Source organism: Trichomycterus rosablanca, chromosome 11 (genome assembly GCF_030014385.1).
Source record: "Trichomycterus rosablanca isolate fTriRos1 chromosome 11, fTriRos1.hap1, whole genome shotgun sequence".
Classification (NCBI taxonomy): domain Eukaryota; kingdom Metazoa; phylum Chordata; class Actinopteri; order Siluriformes; family Trichomycteridae; genus Trichomycterus; species Trichomycterus rosablanca.
The window spans coordinates 14621442-14634216 of record NC_085998.1 but is presented as its reverse complement, the minus strand read 5'-3'; the positions used below and the strand labels follow the sequence as shown (position 1 = coordinate 14634216).

Genomic DNA, 12775 nt, shown 5'->3' with positions numbered 1-12775 from the left:
TAAAAAAAGAGATATTAGGGATGTTAGACCAGGGAAATGCATGATTGCTTGTTTGTTTTTGTAACGCCACGTTGTCATATCTATAACATTCACGGCAGAATTCTGTGTTTTACGCTAAATTTATTTAGAAATGCATGTAATGTTTAAAAAAAAATCTAAATATTATTTTACTTACATATTCCATTTGCCAGTAGGGAACCTGGTTTGTGCTCATCCCGCTCCCTCTCCTTTCTTTGTCTTTGCTCCTTGGTTAATTCGGCCACTCTTACTGGGAGGTCTGATAACTCATCAGATGGCTGTTAACAGAGTAAAGTAAATAACTATAAGGAAAAGAGAATACTACTTATACAGCATTTAATAGTGTTTTAATATAAAAAGAACTCACTTCGTTGCCTGACCACCTCTTGTCGCCACTGTCCACACTGTTAAACCCGGAGTCCAGAGCTCCATACGGCCGGCCAGGATAAAGCTCCTCAACACTGAAACATACAAACTGAGTTCAGACCAGGTAATACAGTGTCTTTTGAGCTCCTTAGTAGGCATTATCACAACTTCTGGGTGTTACTAGGAGTGGGTGTTACTGTGTTTTAATTTGACCCATCCTCACTAGAAAGTCAGACAAAGTGAAGAATTGTGCTTTTAGGAGAAGGTGAAGGTATAACAGTGTAGTGTAAGAGCTTTTCTAATGTTACCACACAAGCTTTTCAAAGTGAACATGCATCCTGTTACACCCCTTACGTAATGAGACAATGAGAACTATCCAGCCCCTAGTGGTCAGTGTTAAAACCAGTAAAACAACCAGTAGACTGATACTTGAGTGGTGCATCGCCCTATTACGCAAACCCCCCACCACTGAGATCCAGGTTCAAATCTCAGCGGTGCTATCAGTCGGTTGGGCATCCACACAGATATGATAAGCTATGCCTGAGGGGGGTCTGGTCGAAGACCTGCAATAGATTACCGGCCATAGATTTTGCCTAGTACCCAGTGCTTTCCCAGGAAACCAGTCCTGCGACAATCATGACCAGAATAATGCAGTTGATTAAGATGATGATTTTATTTATCATCAATGTTTAAAAGGATATTCCTTACTAACTTCTAAAAATTCTATGTTGTACTTTAAATGTAGCAATAAGACAGTTACAGTAACTACATTTAGGTCATATAGCCCAGATCTATTTGGAATACAGAACAACTAAATTGAGCAAAATGGATTCATTACAGGCCAATATTAAGCCATAAAGTTAGTGCTGGTATTGGCATCAACGCTCCAGATCAAAAATTATAGAGGGAAAAACAGGACACATAATAACATAATAAACATAAAGCAGCATCATTAATAATAAACACTGCAGTTAAAAGTTTGTTTTATTAAGCGTATGATTCTTACCAAGAACCAAAGCCCAGTGGCCTTCTGTCATAGTCTGATAGTTCTGGTGCTATTTTACATGCCTCTATGTTCAGGTACTTAAATATATGGATCTTCCCCTTGATGCAGATCTAGAAACAGAGACAAACAAAAGAAAGTTCTTTTTCAAAGTCTAACATCAGTTCCAAAAACCATCTATACTTTTAATGATCCAATATTTACAGACACAAAATTACTGCTACTGTTTATTTTTTACAAGACAATAAAATTAGAGCAATAATAAATAAATACATTTACATTAAATTAAATAACATTAATAAAAATATAATTGTTAATATGACATTCTGCTGGGTCATTTATTTATTATTTAGTTATTTGAATTCTAATGCCATGTTTAACACTTATTTGTGTATCTGTTGGCTCAAAAATACCTCGTTCTTTGTTAATCATTACAATTAAGCATGGCTGATAATTAATTATGTGCATTTAATAGAGCTAGTATGGAATGCCTTTATTTGTCAGATGAAGCTGGAGTCAAAGTGCAGGGTCGGCCATCGTGTGGATCTCCTGGAGCCGAGAGCCTTGCTCAAGGGCCCAACAGTGGCTGGACAGCAGAGCCAGGATTCCCATGACCTTCTGACTGATAGCCCAAAGCTCTACCCAGTAGGCTACATGAAGTACTTGGCGGCACTGTCGCCTCACAGCAAGAAGGTCCTGGGTTTGATCCCCAGGTGGTACGGTCCGAGTCCTTTTTGTGTGGAGTTTGCATGTTCTCCCCGTGTCCACGTGGGTTTCCTCCGGGTGCTCCGGTTTCCTCCCACAGTCCAAAGACATGCAAGTGAGATGAATTAGAGACACTAAATTGTCCAAGACTGTGTTTGATATAACCTTGTGAATTGATAAACCTTGTTTAATGAGTAACTACCGTTTCTGTCATGAATGTAACGAAAAGTGTAAAACATAATGTTAAAATCCTAATAAACAAACATAAAGTACATAGAACAGTGGTCTCTATGCCATGGCTAGAAAGAAAAAATTATGTGGATGGTCAAATGTCTCTACCAAAAACAGGTCGGTCATAAATTAAAAGTTGCTGAACCACGTGTCACTGTCCCCAGTCTAGCAATCCATTGCAACATTGCCATGTGTTTGAAAAAAGCCCCTGACTGCGGTCTTTTCCTGTCCACATAATCAGCAACAAACCACACGAGAAGCCAGTTATGAAACAGGACCTTGTTTCTTGCACAGTTGCCTCTAAGCCTATGTAAAAGATGCCTTGATGTAGATTACTTTAACACCACTTAAATAAGATGCATTAAATGCACAGCCTGAATCCAGCTTTGGGTGTGTGCATGTGCGAGTTAGGGACACACCTGTGCTGGTGGGTTCTGAAGGGGATTGTTGTCCAGCACAATGCTTTGGAGATGCCGGAGATTGCGGTAACATACTGGTATGGAAGTCACTTTATTGCACGAGAAATCCAATCTTACCAGAGGCAGCTCAGCCAATTCTACAACAACAACAATTGCATAACAGTTCAACAAATACTTCATGAAAGCTTTATGACAGTTAGCTATAGTCATGACAGCTACAGTAAATCTAGCACAGACAGACAAGTAATTAAAATGTACTTTGCTCATGTGATCTGAGAACAGGGACATCTGCATAAAATTAATACAAGAAATATACATAAAAACAGTCATGCACGTTTTTTTTTATTTAGGTATATACAGAAACTGAGCTGTTATGCACATGTGTGCACAAATGTAATGTTTCCAAATATCTTACTTCTAACTCTAGGCTATGATAACTAGGGATGCATCAATACCATTTTTTCCCAACCGAGTACAAGTACATGTATTTTTGTACTTGCCGATACCGATACCAATACCTATTTAGAATATCGTTTTTTTTAAAACAAAAACACACGTGAGAAGTGACGAGAAGTTTAATGATACCACGTCCAAAAATGCACGTAAACAAGTAGTGAGTGATCAAAGTGTTTGTGCGCTGACGTGACGAAATCAAGGAGGAAAAATAAATGAATCGGAGTGGATTTGGCAACACGAATAGCATGGATTGTTCTGTAGTGAGTTGGAGGTTAATAAATATTTTTGCAATGTTGGTGTTTTGTTGTTATGTTTGTAGAGAACGATCAGGTCAGAAATACTGTAAAACGTGTGTGTGTGCCGGTGTATTCTGATATAAACTATATTATCCCCCTGTCCCACCTGTTTACACTCCTCTCCTGCGTTTCCCCTCACACCGTATCCTGCGTTCTCATTGGCTGTTTGACATGTCACTCACTGCCAGTCGCACATCTGAGATCAGATATCTGACGTGCTAGAAAACTCGAGCGCTCGGTGAGCCGGTCGGATCAAGTTGTTGGATAGTTCGCACTTAGCGATCGAGAGCCGAGTTTTGATCGCCGAGCGAACGCCGAGTTGCTCCCGAGCCGGCAAATCTAGCGCCGACCAGTCGGCGAGCAAAAATCTGGGCAAAAATCGTGTAGTGTGACCTAGGCATAACGCAGCAACGTGCACTAGGCACACGGTATCAGATGTTTAGTATCGGAGACTCGTTTGCGAGTGTGAGTACAAGTTAATGAGCACGGTATCGGGCAAATACCCGATACCAGTGTCGGTACTCATGCATCTCTAATGATAACGCTCGAAGTGGGTCAGTTATGTGTGACATGCAGGCTCTCACCAGGAGGCAAGCGAGCCAGGTGGTTTCGTCGAATGTTTAGGTCACGCAGAGCTTCAAGCTGGCCGACCTGAGCAGGAAGAGTCTGGATTTCATTACAGCTCACATCCTAAAAAAAAATGACACCAAATATGAAAAGAATAGAATAGACATTACATGCTGGACAGCTGGAACAAGCTCACTCAGAACTGTCTGAGAATTGTTCCAAAACAGTTTCTTAACACACATATCCCACACATCTGCTGTTAAAATGGATTAGTGGAAACTCATTTTTAAAAATGACAATAATAAGGAAAATGCACAGCGCTTATGAATTGCTCCTAAAAATAACTGTATGCATAAAAACAGCATGAATCAGTTCTGCTACATCTAAGACATTAATTTTTTAGAAATAAAGTTTGCCAATGCACTGCACTTGTCTTATCGTTCTTTAAATCCCTATGGTGCTTGAAAAAATTTTATCAACCTGCCTTCCAAATTTTGGTCAACTGCTTAAGAAAGTCTGCAGCATCATTGGCAGATTCAAATGTAGTGAATTTCAAATGTAGTGAATTTCAAATGTAGTGAATTTTTTTTCCTCTCTCGAAACATTACATCACATCAAAACTCAACTTAATAAACACTTATGAATGGCATTTAACCAGGATCTTTGTACAGCGTTTGAAGACCCTGCCCACTTATTAGTTCGGTCTTTCCCCACTCGGCAGCCTGATGGCCAATTTTGTCTGGTGCAGGCACTGCCAATTGTGCCCGCTAGAGGGCGCCCCACCGACCGGTAGCAGAGCTGAGATTTGAACGCGGGAATTCAGACTCCCAGAGCTGGTTTGCTAGCTGGATATCCCGTTGCCACCTGGGCACAATAGTAATTTTTTTATTTCATTACTGGATGAAGGGCAAAAATACCGTGCCAATCTATTGCAGGGTTTCGGCCATACCCACACAGACATTGGCAACCACTGGCGTTCAAACCCAGATCTCAGTAGTACTGACCTTGCGTAACAGACAGCTGCTCCACCTCAGAGAGCTAGTTTGACAATATTTGTTGGGAAAACTGTATCAGGTCTCGACATGTCGTTTCTGTTGTGTCAGTACTGTTTGTGTCACTATTTCCACATTTCTGACACATGTATCTACTGCAAGGTTATGTTATGGGTGTATTTATGTAAGGCATAACCTCAGTGACTGCAAAAATCATCAGAAATCAGAGTTTAGCTGGCAGACTATACCAACATGACCAACTTGGAAAAGATCACTGCGGTGTCTCTTTCATCTCTTTCATTCAATCCCATCTTAAGTTACTTTCTAACACTAATCAATTCAACAAAAATGACATCAGGATCAGTTGTGGTGCTGCTAATTTTCTGCTGGCTCCAGCCTTCCCCCAATTAGCACTGCCAGATTTAAGTCAAAACACGCTTACCAACTGGGCTGAAGTAAACAAAATTTGATTTACTAAAATAAAATGGTTCTGAATATACACGTCATGTACTTGGTGCACTTCCCAAACCTTTATTTTATTTTTTGTGTTTTGAGCCGTGTTTACACAGTGGTTATATTCATGGCAGGAAAGGTAGGTAATTCTCATATTTCAGTTTATAGTATTTAGATACGCTCTTTTAGACAAATTTTTTCCAAAAACTTGAGAACTGCTTTCATTTCGGCTTGATTTAAGATATTTTCTCATAGTCTTTGGTATTGCTGTAAATATTTAGAACATTCAGTTAATATATGTTTGACTAAAATGGGTATATCACAGAAATGTGTGTGTTAACCGTGTGTCACTGCCTAAATGTAATGTGTGTTGGGCAAACACTGAATGACGATGCTACCAAGCTACCACGGTTTAACGTCCTCAGACTGATACGCACCAGTTCAGTCAGCTGTCTGAGCTGGCCGAGCTCCTCGGGAAGAGATACTAGTTTGTTGTTGCAGGCGATCAGCACTTTCAGAGGCAAGCTGCACAGATGAGCAGGCAGAGTGGACAGCTGATTCCGACTGTGGAGACACAACAAGCAGAGGATGAACTATTATTATTATAATAAAAGAGCTGCCTACATAAAAGTTGAACAGTAACTTATTTCTTTTATCTGGTCTCCCAATTTAGTCATGTCCAATTCCACTATTACATCTCGTTTGCACCACCCTCATTCTGATTGAGGAGGGCCACAGGCTAGCACATGGCAACTTCGAGAAGCCAGTAGTGGATTCTCTGCTACTTGTGTTGACGCCTCGACCAGACAGCAGTTGCTCTTGCAGCAGCAGTGTACTGGTCTAGTAATCAGAAGGTTGCCGGTTCAAGCCGTACCACTGCCAGGTTGCCACTGTTAGGCCCTTGAGCAAGGCCCTTAACCCTCAATTGCTTAGACAATATACTGTCACAGTACTGTAAGCCGCTTTGGATAAAAAGCGTCTGATAAATGCTGAAAATGTAAATGGATGATAGGGCAGTTGTAGCCTAGCAGTTAAGGTACTGGACTAGTAGTTAAAAGGTCACTGGTTCAAGCCCCACCACTGCCAGGCTGCCACTGTTGGGCCCTTGAGCAAGGCCCATAACCCTCAATTGCATAGATTGTATAATGTCACAGTACTGACATTATCGCTTTGGATAAACAAAGTCGCTTTGGATAAACAGCGTCTGATAAATGTAAATATAAGCAGTGAGGAGAAACCCTATATGGCCTCTGTAGCTCTTGTATGAAATTTAATTCACAATTTGATTAACGTAATAAAGGTTCAATACCCCTGGGTTTTTTTTTACTTTTGACATCTTTAAAATGACCGTTGTCCGAGCTTTCTTGTTTGAAAACACATTTCATAAAAAAAGGTTTTATTTGTAGCTATGGTTCAATTTTGACCAATACTTCTTGCTACCCCTCTCCTATTTCCCAAAGTTATAAGGGTTATGAGGATGTCATGAAGATATCAGGTGATAGGCTAAGCCAGCGCAGAAGTGGTTTTGCAGCATATCATGTAAATGCCCAAACTTCTTACAGTACACTCTCAAGCTGCCAACAAAAACAAAGTCTAAAGACACAGTGTACATTGAAAGTAGACAGACACATTGCGAATATAAAAATGAAAGTGGTTTAGTTTGCCCCAACGACAGCATGACTGTACAGTATGTGTTGTGTATATTACCTGATGTTTAGGTACGTCAGGGCCTGTAGGTTGACCAGACTCTCTGGTAGTGAGCGAATGCAGTTCTGGTACAAGTTCAGATTCTCCAAAGACACGAACATACACACCTCCACAGGTAACTCAGACAACCTGTTACGCGACAGATCTAAGAAAAAACAAAGAAACATACAGCGATTACACAAAACTGTACACGCCAGGTCTGTTCAAAAACCTAGTGAGCTGCCTTGCTGCCTACTGCCTACCTAGGCAGCTGCCTAGGTAGAGAGAATTCTAATAAGACATCGGCCTTATAAGGTTATCTGTCCATCTGTATCCCTTGAATATTTATTAGGACTTCTTACACAACTTAACAGTTATACAGCACCAGCTATATCTAAACTTCAACAAAATATTAGCAGAAGAGACAAACAAGTAGGTCCTGTTGATATTACCACCCCATATATCAGCAGATCTACAGTATATATACTAATTTTTTGTATGCATTTTCTCCCCATTTTCCTCCCGATTTAGTGCACTCAATTTTGTCTTCCGCTGCTGAGAGATACCAGATTGCATCCAAGGAGAGTACGTCACTGTACACGCCTCTTCTGACACATGTCCAGCCCTCCTCTTCTCACCCCTGCATTCTGTATAGGCGTGTCTTCCGCCAATCAGGGTCTTTACACAGCGTATGAAGACCCACCCAACCACACATAGTCCGGCCCCCACCCTGCAGCTACGGTAGCCAATTATGCCCGCCCGATGGCGCCCAGCCGACCGGTGGCAACACCGAGTTTCGAACTGAGGAGTTCAGAAACTCTGTGCTGGTGTGCTAGCGGAATATCCCGCTGCGCCACCTGGGCGCCTCCAGGTATATTTTAAAGTTTAAAAAAATTTCAACTATTAAAGTTCCAGAGATCTAGATGTTGCTTGATGTTTAGGGTCAATTTTAAGGTATGTGCTATAAAGGAAATGAACAAGCATCTAAAAGAAATGCTTACGTCTAGTGAGAGGTTGACTTCTCTCATATCTCACAGAATTTAATTTGCAGTCACATACTACACAGGCTTACTTGCAGAGCCTAAGAGAAAAGGAAACTTCAAATCTAACCGCAATGAAAAGGGAGCTGCAATTTTCCCCAGCTTGTTTTATACTTGTAGTAAAGGTAAAGTGCACATGCAGCAATACACAGTTGGTTAATACACGAGTCAGAAAGGGCATGTGTTAGGTATGACCCTACTCAGGGTGCCAAAACGTCTTTTAAGTGTGATGAAAGGGAATGGCAACATTACAAAGTGGTAAATGCTTTACTGTCCCAACTTTTTTTTAGAATGTGTTGCAGGCACGAAATGAAGTTGAGCAGACAAAACATGAAATATCTCAGGTTCATCCTGTCTGCAATCAAATTAAAGTCAAAGTAAATGTAAGAGAATCTGTGTTTTTTTATTATTTGCATTTTCCATGCTGTCCCAGTGATGAACTCCTGCAGCGTAAGCGTTGTGTTATATTTCAGCCTCCTCTCTTTGTTCCCAGTCTGCTTTACGGACTCTCATATCCTAAACAGCAACGAGAAGTAGTTGATTTATTATCTTCTGAGGCCTCAATGGATAGCTCATCTCTCTTGCTTATGCTCAGGTAGCACACCTGACCTGCAGATGTGCTCGCTCTGCCTTTGACGTACCGAGGCTCGATGTCTGGGTCACATAGAAAACAATAGGTCAGGCCCAGACATGTGCCATTCATCAGTTACACAACAGAGCCAAAACTTGAAATATTTATGACGCTATCATGGATACCTTCAAATATATCTGCATTCCTTTCAGCAGGCAGGACAGGCTTTGGACGGCATCAGATAAAGGACAGCATGTTTCCATAACGTGACATATTTTAAGAATTTAACAGCTCAGTGTTCTGCTGGGTGAAATATTGCATTTCTCCACATATGCAGGAATCAAGTATAAAAATAAAAAAAAAATCACATAAAGATGAGCAGTATGCTTACATTTAAAAAAAAAAGATTATATAAAAGTAAATTGTTGCCATTCACAGTTTAAGCCAAGTTCCCATGTAAATTTTTCTAAGCATGTACACTGATCAGCCATAACATTAAAACCACCTCCTCATTTTTACACACACTGTCTGTTTTTATCAGCTCCACTTACCATAAAGAAGCACTTTGTAGTTCTACAATTACTGACTGTAGTCGACCTATTTCTCTACATACGTTTTTAGCCTGCTTTTACCCTGTTCTTCAATGGTTAGAACCCCCACAGGACCGCCACAGAGTAGGTATTATTTAGGTTGTGGATCATTCTCAGCACTGTGTGGTGTGTTAGTGTGTGTGTGTGTTGTGCTGGTATGAGTGGATCAGACACAGTCCACCAACCGAAAATATCCAGCCAACAGCACCCCGTAGGCTGCGTCCTGTGACTACTGATGAAGATGACCAACTCAAACAGCATAAATGGATAAGTGATTGTCTCTGACTCTACATCTACAAGGTGGACCAACTAGGTAGGAGTGTCTAATAGAGTGGACAGTGAGTAGACACGGTATTTAAAAACTCCAGCGGCATTGCTGTCTGATTCACTCATACCAGCACAACACACACTAACACACCACCACCATGTCAGTGTCACTGCAGTGCTGAGAATGATCCACCACCTATATAATACCTGCTCTGTGGTGGTCCTGGGAGAGTCCTGACCATTGAAGAACAGCATGAAAGGGGGCTAACAAAGCATGCAGAGAAACAGATGGACTACAATCAGTAATTGTAGAACTACAAAGTGCTCCTATATGGTAAGTGGAGCTGATAAAATGGACAGTGAGTGTAGAAACAAGGAGGTGGTTTTAATGTTATGGCTGATCGGTGTATTTTCCACATGCGTCTTTTATGAAGTGTTCCAAACACACTAATTCACTAAACCATTTACTGACTATGCACAAAGTTTAGAGAAAATGATACACTAATTAAGTAGCTTTTTGGAACACAACCTTTGTACACACATGCGTATTACAGCTGTGCCTCTAGAAACACATTAATGTAGTAGAAATGCAACATTTGGCCAAGCTCTCATAATTGACTGTCATGAGTCAATAATGAATCAATAACCGACAAGCAGAAAGCGTTCCATCAAAATAATAACCGCTTGAAGTTTCATATTGACAAATCGCAGAAAAAAAGTTTTACTGATTAAAAACAGTGCAACTGAATGTGAGATCAACATAAACAGGGAGCAGAACCAGTTCAGCTTTCTGTAGAGTTAATTACAAGCAATCACTAAACATGCCAATCAAAAACAGAAATGCTTTTGATATTATGAAGCTCTTTGTTGTGTAATTATACAATATGAAACAGAATTTAACCCTCATGCCAAAACAGTCTTACAATTTAACAGTTTCCTTTGTGGAACATATTTGCAAAAAAAAAAAAAAAAAAAAAAAAAACCCTTATAATAATATGCTGGGAAAAACATATGCACCCAGTAAATTAGATTATTACATGGATGATGTAGAAAGTTTATTTATTTTTAACTTTGTAGCATTAATATTTATTCCCTTAAATTTTTTCCATATTTTTAGTGTTAAAACGTGAACCTATAACATATTTAGTTTAGGGCTGCAAATTCTGCCTATTTCCTTTAACCAATTACTGACTGCCGTTAGTTTGCAGTTAAATGAACCGTAAACTGAACGGTTAATAAAATGTCAGCACTCTTTGTAAACAAGATGCTGATGTGAATGATAATCATCCTACTGTCATTACTTTTGTGTTAACTCTGCTATGCTGTTTTTAATCAATAAAGCACAAGCAACTTCAAAGCTCAGTGGTGTGTTTCATATTTTTCATATTTTAATGACACACTATACGCTTCATCTTTTGGTTCAAAGAACACTTGCATCCTTAATACATACATATACGTATACAGTACACCGATCAGCCATAACATTAAAACCACCTCCTTGTTTCTACACTCACTGTCCATTTTATCAGCTCCACTTACCATATAGAAGCACTTTGTAGTTCTGGGTGGTTTAGGTGGTGGGTCAGTGTTGTGCTGGTATGAGTGGATAAGACAAAGCAATGCTGATGGAGTTTTTAAACACCTTACTGTCACTGCTGGACTGAGAATAGTCCACCAACCAAAAATATCCAGCCAACAGCGCCCCATGGGCAGCGTCCTGTGACCACTGATGAAGGTCTAGAAGATGACCAACTCAAACAGCAGCAATAGATGAGCGATCGTCTCTGACTTTACATCTACAAGGTGGACCAATTAGGTAGGAGTGTCTAATAGAGTGGACAGTGAGTGGACACGGGATTTTAAAACTCCAGCAGCGCTGCTGTGTCTGATCCACTCATACCAGCACAACACACACTAACACACCACCACCATGTCAGTGTCACTGCAGTGCTGAGAATCATCCACTACCTAAATAATACCTGATCTGTGGTGGTCCTGACCATTAAAGAACAGGGTGAAAGCAGGTTAAAAAAGCATGCAGAGAAATAGATGGACTACAGTCAATAATTGTAGAAATTCAAAGTGCTTCTATATGGTAAGTGGAGCTGATAAAATGGACAGTGAGTGTAGAAACAAGGAGGTGGTTTTAATGTTATGGCTGATCAGTGTACATGCTTAGAAACAGCAAATAAGCTTTCAGGCCGAGAGAGAGAGAGAAACAAGCGGACCATTTTATTGCCCAGTGTGTTCACTCGTACTTCAAGTAATCCACACAGAGGATTAGGTCTTGGTCTAATTATAGCTCAGTGCAACATAGTTTAATAATCAGGCCTTTAAATAATCAGGCCGCCAGAGAGAAATGTGAATACAAGATCACGGCAGCTTTGAGAAACACTGAAACTGTAATCTGCATCTATTACACATGTTCGCTAGGAGAAAATAAAATAAACAAAACTTCTTAATTCTACCTTCACAAAGTACTAAGATTAAAAGTGAGCAACGGTTTATAAGTGGTATCAAATGAGCAAGCAGCTACAACAAGTCCAGCCACACTTAATCCAAATAATGTATGCCTGGCATGCAGCTTTATATGGAAAATACTCGAGTCACTATTGACAACTATTGGTTTTTAGGCCGATACGGATTGCTTATATTTCCTTAGCAAGCTCGGCTGATTAGGTTAGGGGGAAAAAGTAAGGAAAAAAATTGCTCAGAGAGTTGGGGAGGATTAGAGCCAACTCAAATCCTGATCAGCACAATGCACATCACATCAGCATTCAGTACAGAAAGATCATTGCAGGCAAGGTATGCAGTTATTTTATGAAGTTTATTTCAGTTAAATTTAGCAGTATGGTTCTTGAGAAAGCAGTTAAAAACGTTGAATTAAGTCATTGTTTCGGCCAGTTTAAAAAGGCCCAACACTGGATTGGAGACCTGTCCGGGGTTTGATACTGCATTAAGCAGGTACCACTGCGATTCTTACAAAGCTTACATGTACAGCTGAATACAATGTGTGCAATTAAGGGCTAAGTGGTAACTTGGTAGGGCTTAAATCGGCAACTATCTGATTACTGGTTCAGTATCTTAACCACTGAGCTACCACTGCCCTTCACCA

The 12775-nt window shown here is 40.2% G+C and overlaps 1 protein-coding gene across 3 annotated transcripts in view; it reads right to left on the bottom strand.

Annotated features, from left to right (window-relative positions):
* Positions 1-12775, bottom strand: part of lrch3 (leucine-rich repeats and calponin homology (CH) domain containing 3) — a 51487-nt gene that overhangs the window by 20357 nt on the left and 18355 nt on the right. For all 3 annotated transcript variants that reach the window (XM_063005196.1, XM_063005194.1, XM_063005195.1), the window contains exons 2-8: positions 7214-7358; positions 5944-6070; positions 4079-4184; positions 2743-2879; positions 1391-1500; positions 386-479; positions 176-296 (exon numbers count right to left, since the gene is read on the bottom strand). In XM_063005196.1, coding sequence (XP_062861266.1) covers positions 176-296; positions 386-479; positions 1391-1500; positions 2743-2879; positions 4079-4184; positions 5944-6070; positions 7214-7358 — 840 coding nt within the window. The remainder of the gene's footprint in view (positions 1-175; positions 297-385; positions 480-1390; positions 1501-2742; positions 2880-4078; positions 4185-5943; positions 6071-7213; positions 7359-12775) is intronic.